This window comes from Stegostoma tigrinum, chromosome 28 (assembly GCF_030684315.1).
Source record: "Stegostoma tigrinum isolate sSteTig4 chromosome 28, sSteTig4.hap1, whole genome shotgun sequence".
NCBI lineage: Eukaryota > Metazoa > Chordata > Chondrichthyes > Orectolobiformes > Stegostomatidae > Stegostoma > Stegostoma tigrinum.
The window spans coordinates 32101167-32128063 of NC_081381.1; the positions used below are offsets into that span (position 1 = coordinate 32101167).

Below are 26897 nucleotides of genomic sequence, written 5' to 3' on the forward strand. Positions count from 1 at the left end.
TGTATTTTGTCTTTATTTACAGGCAATGTACACAATGTAACATTTGTGGGGTTTGGTGTTAACAGCTGCTGTTTTGGTTGAATTTATTAGACCTTCCTATTTGCATGAAGGCTGGGAAAGATGTGCAAATACTGTTTTTAATTATCTGTAACATCTTTATCAACAAATAGATGCTCTTGCTATTGTCCTTTTTTTTGGTTTTTATATTTTACCCTACAAAATCGGCTGAACCCCTTGAAGCAGCTTTTTTTATACAGCGTTCAGCAAAAGAAAAGATTTTGATCTGAGTGCTGGATATATTCTGTAAAACCTCTGTTTATAAACTCGCAAAGTTAAGTATATTTTGAGTAAAATTTTATAAGTTTAGCCTGAACAGTTTGGCCTTATTTTTGATGTGTTATGCTCCTTGCCTTATTTGAAGAACATTTTATTCATGTAAATAGAGTTGTTTGAGTCATTTGTTTTTGTGTGATGGATAAGAGGTTTCAAAGTATCCAAGACTAAGAATATGTGAGGATTATCTAACCTGCAAGGCTTTCTGCCACATTTCAGAACTTCAGCATAACTCAACCAGCTAATTTCCTTCCTGCACTGGTTAGAAGTGTTATTTTTCCACACAAACTCCAATTCTCGCTAGGTCTGCAGTTGAAAAGGGGAAAAAGTGAACTCTGAACTTTTTTTTGTTGAATCTAAAACATTATCCCATCTTTCATATGCTGACAAGTCTGATTTTTCCATTTCTATTATATGCTGCTGATTCTAAATTCAGTGAAGACTACATGGAATAGAATATAAGCTTAAAGACAAAGATGTTAAACAACTTTTTGAATTGGAAAATGGGATGATGCACCTACAAATAACTGAAGAAGAAACGGAAGATTGTGAAACACGGAGAAATAAGCAGAGGACCAATCACCACTACTACTGAATAGTCAATTAAAGTTACTGATAGTGTGTAGATGCTTTTTGCAAGCTAGAGGAGAGATGTGCAACTCCTGACCATATCTTTTTGTAGCTTTCAAATGTGCACTTTAGTGGCCTGTATTTCTGATTTTTTTTTTGGGGGGGGGGGGGGGGGGGGAGAGAGAGAGAGAGAAAGTAAAGGAAGAAACACTCCTGCCAAGTAAAAGCCAATTCACACTTTATGTAATACAACATCCCTTAGCACTTCCTGACATTTTTCAAACAAAATTTGACATCTCACTGATCTAATGTCTGTGCCCTTGATGGTTAGTCGGAGATATGTTTTAAAGAATGCCTTGCAAAGAGGAGCAAAGTCGAGAGAAAATTTTAGGGTTTGAGCACTCCTCTTAAGATAGTGTCATGAACATAATATATGGATGAGTAGACTTGCATTTGATTAGCTGCTTGACTTTAGATTGTGAGGATGAAAAATCAGTTCACTTCCTGTCATTACAATTTATCTAGCTTTGTACATCAGAACAGCTATATCTATGATTATTACCTAGATTTGCATTAAAATGTGAATTATGGTATTTGTTTAAATAATGACTTGCAACTACAAACTGTCTTTACCCCCTATGACTTTATTGATCAGTAAATTAAAAATGAGTTACAAGAGGAAATATCTGGTGATTTTAAAATGTGGTGAAGAGATGAAGCAACACCTGTAGTGGAAGCAAGTGGGAAAGGAAGGGTAGAGGGTTGTCAAGTATTTGGATTCTTCCCCCCCCCCCCACCTTGTTTTTCTTTTGCCTATAAATTGCATATTATGCAATAAATACATTTGGTTCCCTCAAGTAGCAAGATCGTCATTTTCCTGTCAAAGTAGTTGCTCACATTCTTGTCATAGAATAGCTAAATGTCAGTGCTACTGCTATAGCAATTTTCTGCCCCATTTTGTTGGCAGTCATAATGTAGTACTGACTAGGTCCAAACATTACCTGCCAGTGCTGTTGTTTGTCAAAGTATCCACTCCTGGCCTTTTTCACAAAAATACAATCCTGTCGATCCAGTGTTGTACAGTGGTGCTATCACTTCTATGAGACTTTAAATCAAAGCTTTATCTGCCGTACGTGGATATAAGATGAAGACTAACATAGACACAACACGTTTCATGCAAGTAAATCGGAGGGCTTCTGAGTTATTAGGCAGAATTGAGTTATGTTTCCACTTTCAATACAAATAAAACATTCAAGTAGTTGTATCAGAGATTGTTGTACTTATCGAAAAGACAATAGTAACTTTATTAAAGTTTTTAAAAACTCTTAAATTGACCTCCTTCCCCTTCTTGAATCCTATAGCTGAACTTGGAGGAAATCGTTCTTGCTCCACGTGAAGCAAGAACCTGCTGCAGAACTTGATCCATTTCTCTACTTCAGCCAAAACAGACACAAGAATTACCTTCTATTTTTGGAGGATGGGGGAGTTCGTGAAACTTTTCCATGGAGCCCTGGTTGGGAATTTCTGGTCTTGACACCCGATGGTGACAAAGGCAGTGTGGGGGAGAAGTGAATGAGTATTATGGTTCCCGTCAACACAGGCAACGCCCTCCATGACACCAGAGCCTGTAGGACGTCCTCCACTATCCCGTGATTCCGAGGGGAGGGGGGGGCGCCAGAGTCGGCGACTCCTCCACGATCCCGTGATGCCATGCGTGCCTGAGCCGGCTCCTCCGCCGTCCCGTGATGCACCGCGATTGTTGGGTGCGTCGGCATTGGGTCCACCTGTAGTCGGTGGTGCGGCGGGGGGGTGCAGCAAGATGGCGGAGAGTGATTACGAGTCGGTGCTCTGTGTGAAGCCGGAGGTTCACGTTTACAGGATCCCGCCGAGGGCAACGAACCGGGGCTACAGGTAATGTTCGCGGAGCGTTCGGGAAGAACGGAGTGTCATCTTTTTGTGATAAGTCACGATCGCAGCGATTGTAGAAGTTCCCGTTTCCATTGAAGGAAGTGTGCACGAGTACAGAGTTTCACTGAGGGAGAAGAGAGAGCAGACTAACTTCAAGATTGGGGGAATAAAGGAAAAGTGGATCATCAACCGATGACAAACGGGCGAAAAGTCATGGATGGCAGTTGCTTGATCCCATGGGAGTGAAATATATTCAGTCCCAAGGGGATGAAAATGATCTGCCCTGAAATTTAAAACATTCAGTGAAAGATATTTAGTCGCTTAGAACTTCGATGCCTTAATTACATATTGAATGGTTATTGAACAATGTTGTTATTCCGTGGCTGGTTCGCGGCTGCAGGCTCATGTCTACTTCGGGTCGAGGGTTTTGCCATGTGTATTCGTATGACAGGCCGAATCTCGATCCACAGATCTTTGGACACATAAGTACCCCCAAGATACTGGAATCCAAAGTGTAGCATCTCCTTTTTTTCTCTGCCCCACAATTGTTGCTATTTGATATATATCATCTGCCTTTTGACAAAGTATCCACAGTACCATAAGCATCACTGAATAAGCCGTGCGAATCAAAAGTGTTAATATCTTTTCTTGCCCATCGCCGAAAGGTTCTTAACACTAGTTAGAAATAATCTAATTGTTGATCACTATGAATAGCAAATTCCGAATCATATCTAGGCAAAGAATAAGCATCTTCAGAATAAACCAAAATATGATCTGGTATCATTTCATAAGGAATCTAATCCCAAATCATTTGGGTGAAACTGTTATATTTGGAATCATGATCTGGACAACTAGCTGCTTCAAATGAAAGCTCTGCTTGTGGTCTGCTTGCTTACTCAAGATTTAAATGTGTGACTGTTAAAAGTGGCTTTGCAGAAATTTGAACTATTTGTGGTGATCATATCATATAACTGAAATTAAATAGGTTTATGCCTATTTGAAGGTCAGTGCTGAGTAGCAGAATTGTGTATAGGGCAGATGCCAATATGCATATTTGATTGAAAATAAGGCAGTGGAAACGTGTATAGATAAGTCCTCATATTTATAATCAGCCTGATTGTATATACAGAGTGGCTGCTTGTTCTCAATTGTATCCAAAAGCCCTGACCTAATTACCTGTGCTAATAAGTTGGATGAAATTAATACATAAGTGCTTAGAACAGGAATGACTCTAGACTGACAAATATTTGGCAAGGAACCACTTCCAGTTACTGGCAATATCTTCCAACAGTTTAACCCCAACATTTTCAGCAAAATAATGGACTTAATAAGATGAATGGCCTCCTTCTGTGTCGTAATTGATACTGACCGTTGTTTTTAAAACCTTGTGACTTTTTTTAAAAGAAAAATGCACCCAAGGCCATTGGAAACAGGTGTGGTACAAAGTTGAATCAGAAGTGCTGCAAAAGGAGGTGGGTTTGATTGGTTTAAGAAGAGGCTTTGAAGGCAGTATATGAAGAATAGTAGATGGAGGTGGCCCTTGCTGGTTAGTAGGCCAGTAGAGAATGTACAACACTGGGAAGTGTTTGTGCTCTAAAGAATGATTATAGAATGTACCTTTTCTTGTTTAAATACACAGTGAACTCAGAAACTGACCTTGAGCCTGTTATCTAGTGTGATGTTTGGAGGAAATGTTTCATGCTGTCAGACAGGATGCTGATACTATAGAATCTGGATTTTGAACTTAGTGCAAGGTCTAGCTGGCAGCATATTCAGAAAGTGTGTCAAACTGCTTAATAATCGTGCAAAATCTAGGATGTGTAACAAGAAGCAGTTTGTAGTAAGTATAAGATCAGAAGTTTGGAATGATACTGCATGCATTAACAACTGTGACTTGTATTCATAAAACATCTTAACACATTAAAACATCCCATGGTGCTTCACAGGAATGCTGTCAAACCAAATTTAACAAATTGCCTATAATGGGGTATTAGGACAGGCAAAATCATGGACAAGGGAGAATGCTGGTGAAGAAGCAAAGGAAATGGAGAGATTTAAGGAGGGAATTTCAGCATTCAGGGCCCTGGTAACTGAAGGCACACCCAAAGTTAGTGGTGCAATTCAAAGAAATGGCACAAAAGGCAAGAACTGGAGGTAAGTGGATGCTGAGGTGGGTGGTAGGGTTGGAATAGGTTAGAGATCAGCGCAACAAGGCTGTAGAAGGATTTGAAAGTGAGTGAAATTATTAAATTCAATGTGTTGCTTTATCGAGATCCTATGTAGGTCAGTGAGACAAAGGGACTCAGTGCAATTTAGGATACAAGCAGGAGAATATTGGACGTGCTTCAGTTAATAGGAGTGAAAACTTGGGTGGGTGGGGTGGTGGTGGTGGTGGTGAAGACCTGGAGTGTCTTGAAATAGTCACGGTTCAGAAAACCTGCTGAGAAAGAAATCCTGTTTTTATGCGAATATTTTGTTTGACCTTGTTGCAACAGAGCTGCTGCTACTGTGGAACCAGATCCTCCAGAGCTCAGTAGATAAAGTTTCCAATGAATTGAGGATTCTGTCTTTGGAAATGCTGCACAATAGCACAGCAAACCTCTGCCTTCCATGCAGTGCAATATATGTTTATCACAATAGATCTGTCATGGAGTAATTTAACAGCATGGGTTCCAATAAAACAGCCAGAAAGTGATTACATTTTAAGAAGTCAGTGGAAGAGTCTTAGGCTTTGGTCTTCGGAAATCCCAGCCAGATTCTGGGAGTTTTATTTTTAAGCTTTGTGTAACTGAAAATATTTACTGTACGGCACGCTATTTAATTGCATGTGTGAAATGCTTGGTGACTATTGTCTGAATAGGCAAAATTATACCGTTCATCCACATTCATGACATAGGGAAATAGAATTCTAGCCATGCTGGAATTGTCAGTCACTACATACATTTCTGCTTTTTATGTTGATTAAGAGTATATTGAACGAACAGCAGGTAACTACGAACCAGAGATTTCTCTTCGGTACTGTTGTTGCGACAAGGCTCCAGCCATTTCTTGCATTTTGTCCGTCAATAATGTTGCTGCCTACCTATCTCTCGCACTCAATTTTACTGCTAGCCCAATTCCATTGCTGGCTTTGTAACACTTCCAGTTGAACACAGGCAACTAACTCACTTGATTGGGGAATGTTGCTCGTTCATAAAAATGATATAAATATTTAAATGGGCACATTTAATAGTTGCGCTGTACTGAGTCCCATTAATTGTGAGCAAATGAAAAGTGACAGTCGCCAGCGGAATTCAAAGACAGTTTGTTGCTCCAGCTGGTTAACATCACACTGCTTATCCCTCTGTATGAAATCACAGAGCATATGTTTCTAGTAGCATATTGAGATAGCCAGTGTCAGTGCCATTGTTGCTGCAGAACATGTTAACGTTTTAACTCTGTTTCAATTCTTTACCCTTCAAATGGATGCACTAGCTGTGTTAATCCCAGTGCATGTTCTTTTGCTGAATCATTGTCTCTATAATATGGTAAGCCTTGACTGCAATATGGTGGCAGAGTTTCAGTGTTTTGCCCCACTTTTAGTTACCACTTGGTCAAGAAATTACTGACTGATGCATTGTCCCTGACAACCTGAGCCAGATACTGATATTTTGAGAGTGTGAACAGGATGTTGACTGTGGAGATGGGTACTGTCTGAACAGTCCCACTTAACTGCCTTTTCTCTGTTGCCTAGCATGGTGGGATATCAAATGGTAGCTGCAGACTATTCAGTAATGGTTTCTGTCACTATACTGATATCCCAGGTGTCAGCAAAAGATCTGTCCTTGGTTCTCTTTACATGCTACCTTGAACAGCATCATCCGAAGACTTGGAATCAATTTCTAATGTAGATTAAAGTCACCTAGTTATATCTCTCCAGTAGTCTTCTTGATTAGGTGGAGTGGCCATGCTAAATTGCTGATTGTGTCCAGGGGTGTGCAGTGTAGGTTGGTCAGTCATGGCAAATGCAAAGGTAGAGTAGGGGTGGGTCTGTGTGGGTTGCTCTTTGAGGGTTTAGTGTGGACTTGATGGCCCGAATGGCCTGCTTCCACACTAGGGATTCTGTTACTTCTTCAGTGCTTCTTTGCTAACCCAGCTTCGTTATTAAGTGATCTTTAATATCCTTCAGTCAAGTGTTAGAGTGATGCTGGACAGTTGAGCGTGACGTACCATGGCAGCAGTAGTTACAAGCAGCAGCCACAAGTGTGTTGTTGCCACATGTTCCAGCCTTTTCCCTCCCCACAGTTCCGGTTGAACTAGATTGGTCACAACCTTGGCATTGAGCTTAGTTGACGCCCATTCATCAGAAAGTAAAATGTCTGCTTGTGCTTATATAAAATTTCCTTTGTTACCCTTGCCTCAGCGCCAATTCTTTCTGCCTCACCTTGGTGTATTTCCTTTGGCTATGTGTCCATTTGTGAAGTGGTTTGATATGATTTTCTACATTAAAGGCCTTACATAAATGCAGTTGCTGTGCCTGTCCAGTATCAAGGTCATGGATAATCAAGAGTGAAAATTGGTTGATCCTTCTTATCCTCACTTTCCATTCTCGTTTAGAGATTTTGGGGTTAATTGTAATGGCTGTATTGTCAGTCAGGATGCTTGATTCTCCTCACCATGATGCAATGTCTTTTATTTTACTGCATGATAGAGTTCATGCTATTAGGCATTTTGTTTTCTTAAGGGATGTTGACTTTGCAAATTTATTTGCTGAATATAATGTGATTGTAGAGTACCACGTAAACAGTGTGATTATTTGCTGACATGGCTTTACCAAGAAGTACTGAATCAGTTTGAACCATGCTGGATCAGTTTGAACTTTGCATGCCAACTACGTTTCATGTGATCAGAGAAACTGTGGCGTAGAGGAAAAGTTAGAACAAACGGAGGAAGGAAACACCTAGCAAGAAGTAAAGCATGCAAGGTTTCATTTTATCTAGCGAGCTGAGCAAAATAATCCATGAAAATCTCAATGAAAGGAAAATCAATGAAAAGATACTACTTGTAAATAAGTCAGCATAGACTACTTCAATAGCTTTGTGATACAGACCAGAAGCTTTGTGACTCAACTGTTTACACTATTTCAGGCACAGGACATTGATATAGAAACCAGACTAGGCCATTCAGCCCTGAAAACTGTTCTGCCCTTAAAATTGGTCATGGCTTAAATGTCATGAATAAATAAGCATTTTTTTTTTACATTTTGTCCATTGGTTCAGTTGCTTCATTCACTTGTTAATGTAAAAGTGAGCTGTAGTGATCACAGAAATTCCAAGCTCTCCTCCTCTCTCTCTCTCTCTCTATTTTAAACTGTTCGCCCCAGGATCAAATTTGATTTGGTTCCACTCAGGTTTGCTAAGTTCTGAGATGACAGGAAAGTCCAATGCTCAGTTTTCAGATTCTGCCAAATACAGAACAGCCATGCTAGCATGTCTGGGTTGATTAGGTGTTTGGATGTTTGTATGCTGTTTCTGAGGTTTGACATCATAATTGCGCACTCCCAAAAAGCCTCATAATGTGTTTGATGCCTTCTCAAGGAGCTTTCAGAATTTTAGTCAGTTAGAAGCCAGGTATTCCCACAAGTCAGTAGGAATGTTTGACCTCTTCAGGAATACAGGAGGGTATCCCTGGAAAATTTCCATTGTGCGCCTAGAAGTTTGCTGCCGTGACTGAGTTCTGACATTGCCAGTTGCTCCGGGAGTCTGCTATCAGGCATATGAGCAAGCCATCCTGCCAGTTGAGCTGATGTTAATTGATTAGTGTCTACATGTTGGGTTTATAGTCTGCTATTGGAGCATCATTCTTGAAATTATGTTTGGAGAACCTTGCAAAGAAATGATACTGTGGAGCTATTCCAGCTTTGAAATGCCTGACGTGAACTGTCCTAGGCAGCAAAACATATGGGTGTGGAGATCAATGCTGTCTTGTACATGTTGATCTAGGTTTTGCGATAATCTCAACTATCTTAGCTGCTGCTACCAAGTGTGGGAGTAAAGTGTGTTACGGTTGGGTTGTTAAAAGGAGCGTCTGCCAGAGTTCCTGCTTCTGCTTGCCACATACTCTTTATAGCTCAATAATGCCTTTCTCTGGACATGAGGATTGGGCTTGGCTTTGTTTCATTACAATGAAATAACTAATCAAAGTATTTGTGTGAAGGATGAGCACTTGAGCAATCTCCTGCAGAGCGTCTTCAAAGGATCACCGCCTTAGAGAGGGGAGTTTTTTTTGATAAATTAGAGAGTGTAACATTTCAATGCATTGAACCAAATTTGGCATTTCTGAAATGATATAGCAAAGTTTGTGTACAGGCGGAGGGAGCTTTCTCTTTGCAAAGCATATGTTTTATATTAGTTGCAAATACTAAGAGGAACACTTGCATTTGTATAATGCCTATTGTCCTCTCATGTAAACTTGCAAAAGATTTCACAGCCAATGGAATATTTTTGAGGTGCAGCTATGCAAATATTAATACCTTCAACAGTGCAGCTTTCTTTGGTGCCACGTTGGAATATTGATCCAGATTTTTAAGGTTTTGGAGTCGGCATTTTCACTCATCCACGCTACAGGACAGCCAAGGATAAGCAGATTGGAACTGAGGCATAATGAAAGAAACAATCCCAAGTGCGACAAGCTGTCAAACTGAAAATGCACGCGGGACTCTTCCAGGCTTCATAAGTCAGATAAGTTCCTGGAGGTCTAAAAATGTTTTAAACAAATGGTTGCATGCTACTCCATGTAATGCACTACGCTTTATCCTTTATCAAAAGTCTTCCATAGTGGCCTGTGTTGGAAACAGGTTGAGGGTGAGGAAGTGGAGAGTGTGCAGGAGCAGGCTGTGGAAGAACTTCCTGTGAAATAGCATGCAATTGTTTCAGTGAACTTAGTCAAGTTGAAAGCGGGAGGCTTCAGACGAAGGTGTGAGGCTCGTGCAGGATCTCTCCATATCCAACGGAGTCAAGATGAACTGACTTTCAACATTTGAGACTTTGGCACAGCTCTGGTTCAACACGTGGAGGTTGATCACTGCTCTTTTGACATAAATTTCACTTCACACCTCTACCAGCTAACCCAACTGTTGTTATTTTCACACCTGGGCTCTTGCTTCCACTTGCATCTTTCCCAAGTCCACAAGTGGCTAATTATCAAGCAGCTGCTCTGCTAATTCAGCCTTTACCCTAGACAGAGGAAAGCTCCAGCTAGAGGTAATTCCGTTCCAGTCCCTGATCGAACCTTGGTAAAGGACAGGAAAATCTCATGGGTCTATGTTTATGCCATGTAACTTGGATCATACATGAATGCAGCTATAATTAGTAAGTCTGTATCTGACCAAAGAAAATCATTTCCAGCGCATATCATTGAAAGGCTTTTTTCACTTTGAGTTGGTTCTTCAGGGTCTGAAAGCAGAGTTACAATCTGGATTTAGAAGCGTCAGCACTTGAATTATCTGCAAACAGGAAACTAGGGGCCCAACAGAAATCAAGTCTTCTGTTGTCCCAGAAAACATCAATGAGCTTCCTCCGAATCTTGATGATGAACTCGGGAAGGATTAAAGTGACAAAATGGCACCATTTTTGACTCCATCTCTGGAATCAGACTTAAACCCACAACCTATTGACTCAGATGAGAGTGTTACTTACACTGCTAGAGCTGAAACCTGCACAGCTAGATTAAGCAGTAGAATTTCATCATTTTGCTAACTAACTTTATAGCCTTTGACAATTGTGAATTCACCCTGGGCTGATTGTGCTGGGTTGGGAGAAATGATTCTTTCTTCTATTTTCTGGAACTGTGAACATTTTTGAAAGTTTCTCTATCACAAATTCTTAGTGGTAGAATGAGGAAGAGAAACTCAAAGCCGTTATTAGGATGTTCTTGGATCATGTTTCATTATATCTTGTTTGTCTTGGGAGGCCATTGTATTCTGCTTTTTTTTTAAACATTTCACAATTTTGTGTGCAGAATATGAAACTGAGTACAGATAGAGGTACCATGGAACAATTGAATTGTTTAACAGTTCATGGTAATGAAAATTAAGCGACCTGGCACACTGCCTATCCTTCTTGTATTTCCATCTTTGTTTTCAGTAACTGAAGTACACAAACCCACATGTTCCAAGTAATCTACCCGAACTGTATTATTCAGAGAGGCAACAATAGCTGAGGAGGAAGATGAAAATTTTTCAAATTCAGTTATCCATATTTCAGAAGAAATTAAGCCAGACACAAGTCACATGCCCTGATTTGATTGGACCTGAGCCAAGGCAACAATTTGACATCCTGGTTTAAAAACAGAGATCGAAGCATGAAGGATGTCGAATTGTCAATGACACTCAAAGTGCACCCATGTGGACATTAGAGAATGGCACGGCAAAAAAATTGACTCTTATGGTTTCCTACATTGGAATAAACTGCCAGTGCTATTTGGAGTTAGATCAGAATAATGACCTGTTGCCTGGGATGGTGGAGGTTTGTCAGGGCTCGTGAACAGTGTCCAACAATGAATCAAGGAAAATCTCTAGGAAAGTTGAGCTGACCAAATCAGAAAGAAAGGATTCAGAATGGATGGTAACATTGGAAAGTTCCAAATTTTCCTGTGCTTCGCTTTGAGTGTTCATTATCTGGTACTTGGACTTAAACTTTAAACAAATTTGGGTGAGAAAAACATTGGTAATGTAAACTACTTTTTTGTCATGAGTCATCAATATTCTTTATAATACTGGGGTCCTTTTATTTTCAGGTATAGGCTGTCCATCTGTATTCCCTTGTACAAAATTATATCTCGGTCAATCTGATAATTTGCTAGTTTCCAAAGTAACATGGTGGGAGAATGTTATTATATCTGTTTTATTACTAACTGGAAAATAAACTCCATCAGGCAAGGTTCACCCTGACTAGTGCTGAAGACTCTGACCTCAGATGATGGCTTGTTATTTGAATATGACTTAGATTAACTAATATTGTATTGCTCCAAGATATTTCAGGTGTCAAGGGAGAAGCTCTAAGTGTGCCTGTGTGTCAAGTATGAAGGGCTGACTATGTTTGTTGCTGAATATTATTGGGGTCAGTGATATTTGCAACTGTTGAAGTACACAGCAGCACTGATGTGTCTGACCAGAGGATGTTTTATTTTCAAGAAGCATCATTGTAAATATGTTCTCTTTTCCTGCACAGAGCTGCAGATTGGAAGTTGGACCAACCTGATTGGACTGGGAGACTCCGGATAACAGCAAAAGGAAATACTGCTTACATTAAATTGGAAGACAAGATTTCAGGTATTTTCTTGAAATCAAAAACTTTCAGTTCAGACAGCATGCTTAGAAATCATAGAGATTTTACAGCATGGAAGAAGCCCCTTTGGTCTATTGTACCCATGACAGTATTAAGCATTCATCTACTGTAATCCCATTTACCAACATTTGGCCCCCTTGTATGCCCTTGCATTTCAACTGCTTAATTAAATACCTCTTTTATGTTGTAATTTTGCCTGCTTCTACATCATTTTAAGCAGTGATTTCCAGATTTCCACTACCTCTAGGTAACAATAAAAATCCTCAAATCCCCTCTAGACCTCCTCCCCGCCTTAAAATGTTGCCCTGTGGTTATTGATCTCTGTACTAAGGGAAATGTTCCTCCCTATCCATGCCCCCTCAACTTAATATGTCTTAATCACATCCCCTCAACTTTCTCTTGTCTAAGGAAACCAGCCCCAGCTTATCCAGTCTCTCTTTATAGCTGAATCTCTCCAGCCAAGGCAAAATCCTGGTGAATATCCTCTGCTACCTCTTTAGTTCAATCACATCCTATAGTGCTGCAACCAGAACTGCGGACACTACTCCATCTGTGGACTAAATATTGTTGTATATAGCTCCATCATAATCTCCTTGCTCTTTTATTAATGCCTGATTAATAAAAGCAATATCCCATATTCTGGCTTAACCGCCTTATCTACCTCTCTTTCTGCTTTCAAGGATCTGTGGACATTCGCGCAAGATCCCTTTGATCCTCTGTGCTTCCTAAAGTCCTACCATTCAATGTGTACTCCCTTGCCTTGTTATTCTTCCCAAAATGCATCACCTCTCACTTTTCAAGATTAAATTCCATTTGCCAGTGTTCAGCCCATTTGACCAACCTGTCTACATCATCTTGTTACTTGCTTTGAATTGTCTGCTGAAAGATTACTCCCAACACCCCAAGAAATAGTGTACACACTGTTCACATCAAATGAATGTCCCCGTTCACATTGCACTTGGAAAACTAAGCTCCAAAAAGGTGAGTACACTGTGTCTTTATCAATTTTTTTAAAATTAGAATGAACTGCTAGTTGCTGCCATGATTTTAACCCATTGCAAGAGAATTTCATGCTCCCTGTTATAAAACATACCCCATAATATTATCAAATGATTTTGTAGTGCTCACATTCCTGACACCAGGATGCATCAATTATAGATGGTCCAACAAAATGTATGTGCAGAAAGTACTTGTTCCTTTATTGAGTGTTTTTAATGATCTGGATGAAGGGACCGGGGGCATTCTGGCGAAGTTTGCCGATGATATGAAGATAGGTGGACGGGGAGGTAGTACTGAGGAGGTGGGGAAGCTGCAGAAAGATTTAGACAGTTTAGGAGAGTGGTCCAGGAAATGGCTGATGAAATTCAATGTGAGTAAATGTGAGGTTTTGCACTTTGGAAAAAAGAATACAGGCATGGACTATTTTCTAAATGGTGAGAAAATTCGTAAAGCAGAAGTATTAAGGAATCTGGGAGTGTTGGTCCAGGATTCTCTAAAGGTTAACTTGCAGGTAGAGTCCATAATTAAGAAAGCAAATGTAATGTTGTCGTTTATCTCAAGAGGGTTGGAATATAAAAGCAGCAATGTGCTTCTGAGGCTTTATAAAGCTCTAGTTAGGCCCCATTTAGAATACTGTGTCCAATTTTGGGCCCCACACCTCAGGAAGGACATACTAGCCCTGGAGCTTGTCCAGCGGAGATTCACAGGGATGATCCCTGGAATGGTAGGTTTAACATATGATGAACGGCTGAGGATCCTGGGATTGTACTCATTAGAGTTTAGAAGGTTGAGAGGAGATCTAATAGAAACTTACAAGATAATGTATGGCTTAGAAGGGGTGGACGTTAGGAAGTTGTTTCCATTAGGTGGGGAGACTCGGACCCGTGGGCACAGCCTTGAAATTAGAGGGGGTAAATTTAAAACTGAAATGAGACGACATTTCTTCAGCCAGAGAGTGGTGGGCTTGTGGATTTAATTGTCGCAGAGTGCATTGGAGGCCGGGACGTTGGATGCCTTCAAGGCAGAGATCGACAAATTCTTGATCTCAGAAGGAATCAAGGGCTACAGGGAGAGTGCAGGGAAGTGGAGTCGAAATGCCCATCAGCCATGATTTAAATGGCAGAGTGGACTTGATGGGCCGAATGGCCTTACTTCCACTCCTATGTGTTATGGTCTTATGATAACTAGCTGTGTTTTAACAGGTGTAACACAGTGTGGAGCTGGAGGAACACAGCAGGCCAGGCAGCATCAGAGGAGCAGGAAAGTTGATGTTTTGGGTCGAGACTGAAGAAGGATTTTGACCTGAAACGTCAAGTTTCCTGCTCCTCTGATGCTGCCTGGTCTGTTGTGCTCCTCTAGCTCCACACAGTGTTATGTCTGACTCCAGCATCTGCAGTTCATACTATCTCTGAATGTTTAACTGGTATGCTCTGTTGAGAGTTTAAGAACATTGGAGCAATCTACCGGTGGGTCACGGAAGTTATTGCTGAAATGCTGAAGGGAATGTTATTTAACCCTGGATTGTTTGCTTGTTTTTCTCTTCAGGAGAGTTGTTCGCACAATCCCCAGTGGACCAGTTTCCTGGGATTGCAGTGGAGAGTGTTGTTGATTCAAGCAGATACTTTGTCATTCGCATCGAAGATGGAAATGGTAATTCTACTTTGGGATTTTATTCATGCCTAGTGTTGGAAGCTCTTAGCTCTTTAGCATTACCATAATGCACTGTAGGACATGGAAGTTTGCATTATTTTCACTGCAGGGTAACTAAATCTGCTTAAGGTGATTCACAACATCTTCAGCTGCATTTGGATTAGTTTGCCCTTCTAGGTTCCATTATAACGCTATCTACATTGTGATCTGCAGTTACGACTGGAAAATCCCATAATAAGTGAGAAAGAGACAAAACATGAAAGAATGAACTTTTATTCATATCATACCTTATTGACCAGTTTAGAGGATGCCTAAATGTTTCACATAAAATAAAGTGCTTTCTTTTCTGAGGTGCACCAATGGTCCATCTAATCTCAATAACAACAACTTGTATATATGTAGCGTCTTTAATGTAATAATGCTTTCCATGGGATTTAAAAACCCTCGCCTTTGTCTGTCTCATTTACTGTACTGCGTGGTCCCTTTAAAGTTGCCATGCAGTTTCAAAAATTTGCATTTTAAAGAGAGTTTGTGCCTGTTTGCCCCTATGTGGTACCATAAAATACAGAAGCAAAATTAAGCCATTTGGCCCAAAGGGTCTGGGCTTCCATCTGGCCATGGCTGACATATTTCTCAACCATTCTCCTGCCTTCTCCTGTACCTTAGGTTCTTGATTAGCAAAGGAATCAATCTGTCACTGTCTTAGAGTCAATCAGTGACGTGGCTTCCAAACTTCCCGTGGCAGTGAGTTCCATGGATTCACTACTCTGGCTGAAGAAATTCCAACTCATTTCAGTCCTAAGGAGTCATGCCTATACTCTGAGGCTATGCTCTTGGGCCCTAGTCTCTCTCACTTGTGGAAACCTCTTCTTCTTGTCCATATGCTCCCTCAACACTATCGGTCCCGCCACGTCTTTTCCCAGTTGTTGCAAGCATGCACAGCTTGGGGGTGCATTGCCATTTGTATGTGAAGATGGTAACTCTTGTGTCCATGGACTGATCCTTCGACTAGCAAGATCAGTTCATCTGATTTGTCTGGTGTTTGACATCTTGTAGGCAAGACTAGAGTTAGGGTGCAAAATTTAAAAATGAGACTTCAGTTTTAAAGCTATGATCAGAATTTTTATTTCTTGAGATCATTAGTATATGAAATTTCCTTTTCCCAGAAAGCATTTCTTTGAGGCACAGTTATATAAATTTTTGAGGGTTATGAGAGCCAGCTGTGAATTTGAAACCATAGAGACCACATTAACTATGATCTCATTGAATGGTGAAGCAGGCTTGAAAAACTGAATGCTACTCTGGGTCCTAAGACCAGGACAGCAACAGAGCTTTCTACACCTGTTACAGTAGTGTCATGCCCCTGGGAAGAATAAAAACCTCAAGTTATGTATCACCTGAACGGCAGTGCTTACTACACTCCATTCCTCCCTCAGCCAAGATAACAACCTCAAGACCTGGAGTGGGATGCACACAACTTGCAACCTTCAAAAGAGCTGAAAGAAAATAATGCATTCATGGCAATTTTATGCTACATTGTAGGTTGTAGTACGGTTTGTAATTTTAAAACATTGCAAGCAAAATTTCACTGTTGCTTTATATCATTGTGTTCAGTAATGGGGCTAGGAGGTGGAAACAAGATCATTGCACACATTTCCTTCCTTTGCTCCATATATTATTGAATAACGAACAGACCTACATATAGTGGCTGTTTTTTTTTCCCACTTCCTTTGCCTAGATTCACTCCTAAGTGTGGTAAAACCTATAGACATTACACTTTAAGAGCTTTCGCCAGGTAACTTTATCTAAGGCCACAAGGGAACAGCATACGTAACTGGGTTAGAGCAATTTAAATTTGTGAAGTCTGCAGTCCCTGATCTGATATTATCGGATATGAGAATTAAATACTGAGCTGTTGTAAGCTGCACAAGCTGGTATCTGCATGTTCTTTTTAATCTTTAGCATTGTTAATGTCACAAAACGAGACTCATATCAGCAAGTTCATATGATTCAGGGATGATCTTAACAAAGTATTTAAAATCTTAGAGGAATTAAGTCGTATTAGTATATAGAAATTTTTATCTGACAAATGAAATGATAACAGAACATAATTCTTTGGAGCAAACCGGTGTAAATTAAGTTTAAGTGCAGATCAGCTATGATCAAAATAAATGCTGAAACCGGTTTGATGAGGTTGAATGGTTGACTCCAGTTTCTGTGAGGTTATCTGTAATATTGCATTGATAAACTACTATAAACAGGCTGGAATGAGGGCATGTAAAGTGGAAATTTGAAATATCATATCATTTGAGAAAACCCATTACATATTTCAGGGCGACGTGCATTCATTGGCATTGGATTTGTTGACCGGGGAGATGCTTTTGATTTTAATGTCGGTCTCCAGGATCACTTCAAGTAAGTTGCCGAAATTTTAGTACTGACATATTTTGATTGAGGACTTCAGAGGAGATGGATTAAACGCGAGAACAATAATTGCAAAGACCTCTCGAAAGTACATGGAGTAAATTGTGTAGGGTTTTAATATCTTAATGACTAGCAAGAGATCATATTTCAACCGTTCAACTTGGAAGTGGCAGAAACTTGGCAACACTATCAAAGCTCCAATTTGCAGTCTTACAGGTATTTATAAAACTGGAATTAGTCAGTATGAACTAAACGATATATGAAGACAATGCAAAAAGATAAACATTTGCTTATTTTAAGTTGTGGTTTACAAAGCTTCATCTATTCCCAAGCAACAGACTGTGCTTTCTTTCTTTTGTAGATGGGTTAAGCAGCAGAGTGAACTTGCCAAACAAGCTCAGAATCCAGACTCTGGACCTAAATTGGATTTAGGATTTAAAGAGGGGCAGACCATCAAGCTAAATATTGGGGTGAGGCACAGAAGATTTGAATATTAAAATAATCGTGCCCCTATTATTTAAAACAAGATCAGATTATGTGACCAAAGGTCAAAGGTATCAGCTACTGGAAATACATTTAAATCTGATGTGGGAAGAAGCTCCTTTAAACTGTGATGCTTCATGATTATGTTATGTTATGTTCTTATTATTCTGAAACTTGGGTTCCTAAGTGGACAAAACCATGTATAACTTTAAGTCTGATTTGTATTTCTACATCATGTGTGCTCAGACGGAAAGGATATAGGAAAAGAACCTTGGATGCTGGAAATCAGAAACAAAAACAGAAATTCTCAGAAAACAGGTCTTGCAGCATCTATGGAGAGAAAGCAGAGTTAAGGAAAGATATAGTTTTAGTTTCATTTTTAAGTCTGAGTGCGCTGCAGGTTGTCTGATGTTATGTGCATCTAAGTGAGGTCTTTAAAACCATTGAGATGAGTAATTCAATGCAAGTGTAGAAGAGAGGAAAGAAAATTTACCTTATTGCTTAGCAGCAATGTGGGAGATAGAGATAGAATGTGTGGGTTTCTTTTGGAGAAAAATATCATTTGCAGAGAAAAGGCCTGTAGTATCAGCAGCTGTGCAATTTACCAGTCTCCAAAACAGTCAGGGTAGAAGAAGTTCCAAGTGATTTTAACGTAATAAGAGAAAAGGTACAGAAACAGCAGGATATGAAAGAAGAGTTTAGGAATTCTGTTTTTTTTTAATGTGAGCTACATTAGCAGTTTGTTGAAGAGTAGCAGAAAGAGACATCTGAATAAAAAAGAAAGCAATGTATTATCTTAGCACAGTCAAAACCATTTCCAACCCATTTTAATTTTCAGAATGTACGGAAAAAGGAGAACTCATCGACTAAACCACGTCTAACTGGTACTGGAATAGGCCTACTACCACCACCTCCAGGGACTAAAACACCAATTCTGCTGCCACCGCCAGGGTCACAAGGCATGACACAACAACCTACACAGTCATCTTCTACAGGTAGAGTGCTTCAGAAAAATTCAAGCTTCACTGTGTGGTCTTGTTAACTGGTGCCATAACTGATAATCGGGTTATAAGAAGCTGAAAGGGAAGAAATGGTTATTTCATTTGAGTTACTTTGAGTTGATAAGCTGCTTGGCTTTGTCTGTTTAGACCACTTCCTCAAAGGGATAGCTTGAACAGTAACTTTAACGGAATAAGACAGTTCTGTCTTAACAGTGAAACATTGTGGATGCATTACAGATTGTGGTGGTACTGAAGATATATTCAGACAATGGGATCAGTTGTATTACAAGTGTCCTATTTATTTTCTGATTTTTTTTTGGCCATGGTTTTGTGGATTGATTCTGTACTCTGTATGCGTGCTGGGTTAGTTCATGAATCTGGTATGTTCTACCTCTGTGAATTCAGCTTTTATTGATTAAGTGATTCATTTTGTTTTGGGTAGTGCCTGCTGGTTTCATTTGTATTTATATTATTTATACACTTATATTTTTTACAGAATTACTGGAAGGCTTTGATGCCCCAAATCCATCTCCTGCTTTGGCTTCTCATACTGCCACAACTGACCTTTGGGGAGACTTTGCAGCAGCAACTAGGTTTGTGTCTTATCCGCTTTAAATTTGTCTTTAGTGTAGGTAAACTAGTTAAAACAAATTACAGTGACTTACTTCAGAGTGTTTTTCTCAATTTGTAGCAGTTTTCAAAGAAAAGAGAACTTTTGTGAATAGTGGTGCTGCCTATGAGCCCAGTTTTGTTTAACACAGTGGGAAAGGCTCAAGGGACTGAACAGTTAGCGCATCAATGTTCCCATCTTTCTTAGTGGGATAATGAAATATTCAGGTTTTCTGAGAAGATTTATTGATGTGGTTGTTGACTTGCTCACCGAACTGGGAAGTTTGTTTGCATGCTAGGTAATGTCATCAGTGCCTCTGGTGAAGCGCCACCGTTCTGTCCCATTTGTTACTTATGTGTCTTGATTTGTTGGGGTGGGTGGCATCACTTCCGGATTTGTCTCTTAGTGGTTGGTATATATGGTCCAGCTCTACATGCAATCATCCCAATAGCCACAAACGGAGCTGCATCAGAACACTTCAAGCAACACACTGCAGCACCCCAGAGCTACGCAAAGCTGAGGAAGAATACCTATACAGTGTCTTTAGAAACAATAGTTACCCAAAAAGCATAGTTTGTCGATACCTACACAAAAGACCATAACAGGAAGGCATAACACGTCCAGAGATACTAGTCAACCTTCCATACGTTAAAGACATTTTTGAAATAACCACCAGATTACTCCGTCCCTTAGGAATCATGGTGGCCCACAAACTGATAGCTACTCTATGACACCCACTGATGAGAATAAAGCATCCAACAACCACCACTAACAATACCTACGTTATTTACAAGATACCATGCAAAGACTGCCAAAAACTTTACATAGGGTAAACCGGAAAGAAACTAGCCATCAGGATTCATGAACACCAACTGGCTACCAAGAGACATGACCAACTATCTGAGATAGTAAGAACTGCTGATGCTGGAGTCAGAGATAACAGTGTGAAGCTGGAGGAACACAGCAGGCCGGGCAGCATCAAAGGAGCAGGAAAGTTGACGTTTCAGGTCAGTAGGTGGGATGGTGATAGTGAGTGCAGGTGGGGATTTGTCAGCGAGGTGGGAGAGAAGATGGACAGGCTGTGTCAGGCCAAGGAGGCAGGGATGAGAGGGAGGGTTGGTAATGGGATGAGTCGGGGGAGTGGGGAGATTTTTGAAACTGGTAAATCCACATTTAGGCTTTTGGACTATAGGTTCCTGAGGTGAAATATGAGGTGCTGCTCCTCCAGTTTGCAGGTGGCATCATTGTGACACTGGAGGAGGCCCAGGATGACCAACTATCACTCCTTTCAATACACATGGACAAAGAAGGACACCGATTCAACTGGAGCAACATAGCCATCCTAGGACAAGCCAAGCAAAGACATGCATGAGAATTCCTGGAGGCCTGGCACTCAAACTGGAACGCCGTTAACCAACTTGTAGAGCTAGATGCCATGTACCAACCACGAGGAAGTCCATAAGTGATGTCACCCACCCCAACAAACAAAGACACACAAATAACAAGCGGGACAGAACACCGACACTTCACCGGAGGCGCACTGATGATGTTACCTAGCACGATGACAAAACATTTGCGAACAAACGTGCCAGCTCGGTGAGCAATTCAACAACCACACAATGAAATATTTCATCTTCCCCTATTGAGAAGTGATGCAATCACAGGCCTTACATTGTGGAATGCGAGTGATTCCCAAGCTTTTCTAATGGGATAGGAATTGATTCCAGCCCCCTCCCAATTGGAATGAAATCTTTCCCTTCCTCTTCTGGCCTGGGATGTTTGCCTGTAGCCATTCTGGGCTCTACCAGCAATAACTCCATTCAGAGCTTAGTGTCTTCATGGGATCTGGTTGTGATGCCAGGATTCTGGACCCAGTAGTGATCCAGGATGTCAGGTCTGGTGTATACTCCTCACTGGAAATGTATGTTAATTTAGAACATAGAATAGTATAGCATAGTACAGACCCTTCAGCCTATGATGTTGGGCTGACCTATTATCCTACTCTAAGATCAAACTACCCTACATTTTACTATCATCTATATGCCTATCTAAGGCTCGCTTAAATGTCCCTAAAGTATCTGACTCCATTATCACTGCCAGAAACGCATTCCACACGCCCACCACTGTCTGTGTAAAGAACCTACTTCTGACATCTCCCCATACCTTCCTCCAATTACCTTAAAATTATTCCCCCTTGTAATAGTCATTTCTGCCCTGGGGAAATGTCTCTGGGTATCCACTCTATCTGTGCCTCATCATCTTGTACACCTCTATCAAGTCACCTCTCATCCTTCTTTGCTCCAATGAAAAAACCCCTACCTCCCTCAACCTTTCCTCAAAAGACCTGCCCTCCAGTCCAGGCAGCATTCTGGTAAATCTCCTCTGCACCCTCTAAATCTTCCACATCCTTCCTATAATGAGTTGACCAAAACTGAACACAGTATTCCACGGTTTTATGGAGCTGCAGCATAACTTCGCGGCTCTTAAACTCAATTCCCCTGCTGATGAAAGCCAACACACCATATGCCGTCTTAACAGCCCTATCAATTTGGGTAGCAACTTTGAGGGATCTGTGGAGGTGGATCCCAAGAACCCTTTGTTCTTCTCCACTGCCAAGAATCCTGCGTTCTGCATTCAGATCTGACCTTCCAAAATGAATCACTTCACACTTCCCTGGGTTGAATTCCATTGGCCACTTCTTTGCCCAACTATGCATCCTGTCAATGTCCCATTGCAACCTACATCAGCCCTCCACACAATCCACAACTCCACCAACTTTCGTGTCATCAGCAAACTTACTAACCCACCCTTCCACTTCCTCATCCAAGTCATTTATAAAGATCACAAAGAGCAGAGGTCCCAGTACAGATCCCTGTGGAACATCACTGGTCACCGAGCTCCAGGCTGAATACTTTCCATCTACTACCATCCTCTGTCTTCGATTGGACAGCCAATTCTGTGTCTAGACAATCACATTTCCTTGAATCTCATGCCTCCTAATTTTCTGAATGAGCCTACCATGGGAACCTTATCAAATGCCTTGTTAAAATTCATATACACCACATCCACTGCTCGACCTTCATCAATGTGTTTTGTCACATCCACAAAGAATTCAATAAGGCTTGTGAGACATGACCTGCCCCTCTCAAAGCCATGCTGACTATTTCTAATCACACTGTGCTTTTCCAAATAATCATAAATATTATCTCTCAGAATCTAGCATGATGTTGTCTGGGAATACATTAAATGTGCTAAATGAGGGATATCTGTACACAGTAACTGTGTGATAATATCTGCCTAAATCAAGGTAGTTGGGTGAGATAGGGATGTAACAGCAATGTCTCTTGATTAGTAATGCAGAGTTCTAGGCAAGTGCTGTTGAAGCATGGATACAAATTTCAACATGGCAGCTGGAGGAGTTTAAAATTAATTTAATAAAATCTGAATTTGGAAGTATTGGTGACCAAGAGCATATCTATGGCTGTCATTAAAATCCTAACCCCACAATAATGTGGTTGACTCATAACTATCTTGGGTCTAGCATGCCACTCCGTTCAAAGGCAATTAGGATTGGGCCTTGCCAGCAATGGCTACATTGCATGAAAGAATAACTCTGTTAAAAATTAAAACAATACATTTTCTATTAAATGCCTTTTGATAATTTTAAATTTCTTGTTCCTCAGCCCTGCTACCACCCAAGTGACCCAGAGCACTCACTGGGTTCAGTTTTGACATGGGGTAGCCTTCTGCATTCTCCTTTGAAATTGCAATCCTGAGAGACCATAACTGACAATTCTTTTATGATGAGATTCTTGGAGATGGAACCTACTGGGAATCCATGGTGCCCGAGCCAGCAGGATTCAGGACTCTCAGGCTGCAGCTTTGGGATTTTTCATTTCCATCAATAGTGCATCTCTACCAGAATATCTGTCCCATCCTTGTAACCACAGTGTTCGCAAGAGCCCAGATATGCATTACCATGTAGCAATGCTTTTGCCTCACAAGTGATTGGACTCCATTTCATAAAGGTCGATGGGACACAAATGTATAATGAAAAGAAGTTACCATGTATTTGAATTTTATTTTTTACACAGAAGCGTATAATGTGTAATAATGGTCCTAACTGAAACGTTTCTTAAGCACATCATATACAGTTGTTTCACACACTGTTTTCAATAGATTCCATTCCGTACATAATCTTCCAATGTAACAGCTTGTGGGGTGGGGAAGGGTACTGTGAAGAACTAATTTGTACTTAAAGAACAAAGCATTATATGATTCACTGAGGTCCCACAGAATCACGTGCCACACTAGGAAACATGTGCGTGACATATATCTTCTTCCAAGTGGTGGTTTTGTAATCTGTGGTGGATTGATGTGGGTGGTGATTGGTGTGGTTTAGAGTAGCAAAAAACTGGGCCTTTAAATATTATCTGCTTTTCTTTTCCAAAATATTTGTCCGCTTTGGCCAGCAACCTTTAACTTTTGGGCTGACCTGTGAACTATTTGTGTCTGTAAATAAGAGTTTGTCTATTTCAGTATTTATACAAATTGGAGGGGGGTGGGGGGGGGGTGGAATTTGGGAGCTGTTAATGTTAATGCTGCGTTAAAATCAGGGAATTTCTTTAGAGTTGGAAGTGTTCCAAATAAAAAAGTGTATTAAAACAATTTCTATTTGGATATTTGAGATTTTACGTTGGTTCAGTGTGCCTCACGAACAGTTACCACTGAAGCTTAGCTGCTGTTATACTGATGAACACAGTGAGTTAATTTGCACCTGTATGGATCTACATGCAGTGCTAAGTTGAATGACCAACAACCTTTCTGGATTGTTAGTTGTTGAAGGAATATCAGTCAGGATATCTGGAGAACATTTTGCTCTTCTTTCAATGGTACTGAGAGACATTTGGTCCCCAATGGAACAGATAACCCTGAGAGGCTACATCTACAAATATGCACTTCTATATTGGGAGATCAGCTTAGATTAAAGTCAAGCATGGGATTTGAACCCAGTATCTACTAATGCTGAGCCAAATGTATAACTAATTGAGTTGACATTTAGAAATGCAGTACTCCAAGAGAAATTGATTTAATTTATGAAAAAAAGATACAATACCTGCAGAGGTGAAAGAAGAAATTCCGCTGTCACCTTGGTGACAACCTTTCACTGTTTACCAGAACATTAAAGCAAGATGAATATTAAAACATATTGTTCCCAAATCTCAAGAGTGTTGTGTAAGAGAAAGCTGAATTATGGCTTGTTAGTGTCGGCAGTGGCGGGGGGAGATGTTTGCTATTAGTTACCTGCCACCACAACTGCAGAACAAAGCCTCTGTCCAGGACTATCCCCCGCACTGGCTCAGATAACCATTTTACATAAAGGAGAGTAATTCTACAACAAGCCCCGCCCAGGGACGCTGAAGGAGAACTTTACATTCCAACATTGTCCGCAGGAGCTCAGCTAGGGATCATCCACTGTTCACCTGACTCTTGATGTTGTAAGTACTGATTATTCCTGATTTATGATTAAGTCGGTGATGTCTACTATAGGATTTAACAAGCGTTTTGTCTTAATATTTTTATTTCTATGTAACACTTTATTTGGATCTGAAATAATTAACAAGTTGCATAATTGCTAAAAGATTTGGAATAGTCATTCATTCAGTTTAAAACAATTCAAAATCCTAAACATCATTAACAGATTTTTTTTTAGTGTTCATAATTCTGAGACCAGGGTATGATAGATGAATTGACGCAATATTTTCTTCCATTGTACTGGACAATGATAAAAACTTTTCACTGCCTTGAAAGTTTGTCTGAAATTTATTTTAGAACTACAGTCTCTTTATTCTGATGTTGCAGTGTCAATTGTGAACATAAAGAGTACCTTTTCTCACTCCAACACAAGCCATCAAAATTTATGTGCCCAGATTGTGAAGAATATCTTGTCAGTTTTCTGTGCCACTGTTACCACCCAGCAGCATATTCTTTCACATACAGTTCTATTAATGTCAACTACCATCTTATCATTTATCGTCTGTGCACTTGGACAGTAAGTAGGAATTCACTGTGACATCACTTTATATTCAGCCCTGACCAAAGTCCAGAAACTTTGTGGAAGTGGTCTGAAGTACAGCTGACTTTTCTTGCCCAGCTAGATCACCCTTTCTGCTGTACCCAGTTAAGATGAATGGAGCTTCCCACTTTCCTGAGTCTGTAGCTTTTTCTGTTGAACTGCATGGTTCATTTATCAACCTGAGTTCTAAGTGAGATTGTGAACCAAAATAAGAGCACATATTCTGAGTTTGATCATCTCAAAACTGTTGTAGAGCTGTGTGTGATTGCAGTAGAATGTAAAATATTTGAGTATTAGGAACTCCTCTTTTGATTAGTTAAATTATTCAAACCAGAATTGATCACTTATAACCAAAGTAGCCATTCTTTTCTGTTGAGTTGGAAGGTTGTGGGTCTCAGCCCACACCAGAAACATGAATACATAATCTAAACTTACACTTCACCAGAGTATGGAGGAACCGTTGTATTGACCATAGTGCTTTTAGGTGAAATGGCTGTTAAGAAAAATTCCACAGTACTGTTCAGTGAAGAGCAGATATGTTCTTCAAGTGTTCTGGACAAGAGTTATTCCTTAACAAATCATCACTCTCTTAAAATCATTTTTCTTATTGCTATTTATGAATCGTGTGCAAATTGAATGCCATGTTGCCTCACATGACTACAATGACCATACTTTAAAATGTAACTAGTTACCTGTAAAGCACTTTTTCACATCTAAAGTTTGCATATGATGCTATATAAGTACACATTTGTTTTGTCTAAATGTATGTAATTTATAAATCTTACTCTTCAGGGTTGATAAATTTCAGCAGGATTTCTGATCATGGCTTAATTTTTTTAGAGCTAATTCTTTTTAATAAAGAATGAAGGCCTGTAACATAAAACTGGTCACTGTTAAAGTTGAATAATGTGTGTGTTAAATCAGTTATTAGATAAGTTTCAATTTTTAAAACCTGTTGATTGTAGGAAAACTGGCAATGAGAGGTTTGCAGAATTGTTAAAGAGGCTATTTTGAACCATTGTGTCTCTGGGTATTTTGTCTTAGTGTCAATCTCCTGCCTTTCCCTTGTAACCCTGCGCATTGTTCCTATTTAAATTATCATCTATTGCCCTCTTGAATGCCTCAATTAAACCTGCTGCCTCACACTTCCAGGCAGTGCAGTTGAGACCCCAAATACTTGCTGTCTGAAGAAGTGTTTCTCTCAGCTCATGTTTGTTTCTTTTGTAAAACACTTTAAGCATCGATCGAGGACAGAGTTTTAAAGTTGAGAGGAAAGTTCTGAATTGCCAGTAACTATTAATGAAATGCAGCAGTGTAATGGCACAGAGTTGTTCAGGCTGGTAGCAAGCAAGGTCAGATAGTGGTCATCCACAATGGTGACGATGGCTGACGTTTTTTTCCCCTTCTGTCAGAACTGCTGTTACACACAAGTGTAAGTATTTTTCACCCCTCTCCAAATCACTTTTTTAAAAAATCCATTAGGCACCACCAGTAAATAATCTGTGCTTCCAGTTGAA

The 26897-nt window shown here is 40.1% G+C and overlaps 1 protein-coding gene across 1 annotated transcript; it reads left to right on the top strand.

Annotated features, from left to right (window-relative positions):
- The first annotated feature begins 2626 nt into the window (after nt 1-2626).
- LOC125466514 (adaptin ear-binding coat-associated protein 2-like) lies at nt 2627-26395 on the top strand. Its single transcript, XM_048561101.2, has 8 exons — nt 2627-2814; nt 12021-12121; nt 14682-14786; nt 17120-17201; nt 17572-17680; nt 18532-18688; nt 19191-19287; nt 22988-26395. Exons 1-8 carry the CDS (start codon nt 2723-2725, stop codon nt 23034-23036), a joined length of 792 nt encoding a protein of 263 aa, XP_048417058.1. The 5' UTR covers nt 2627-2722; the 3' UTR covers nt 23037-26395.
- Nucleotides 26396-26897: the final 502 nt, after the last annotated feature.

What these genes read in the sequence shown, in the direction of transcription:
- LOC125466514 (XM_048561101.2), top strand. Translation starts at nt 2,723, where the DNA reads ATGGCGGAGAGTGATTACGAGTCGGTGCTCTGTGTGAAGCCGGAGGTT. An exon ending in GCAACGAACCGGGGCTACAG is followed by an intron (nt 2,815 to 12,020) that starts GTAATGTTCGCG and finishes TTTCCTGCACAG; the next exon opens with AGCTGCAGATTGGAAGTTGG. An exon ending in TCGCATCGAAGATGGAAATG is followed by an intron (nt 14,787 to 17,119) that starts GTAATTCTACTT and finishes TACATATTTCAG; the next exon opens with GGCGACGTGCATTCATTGGC.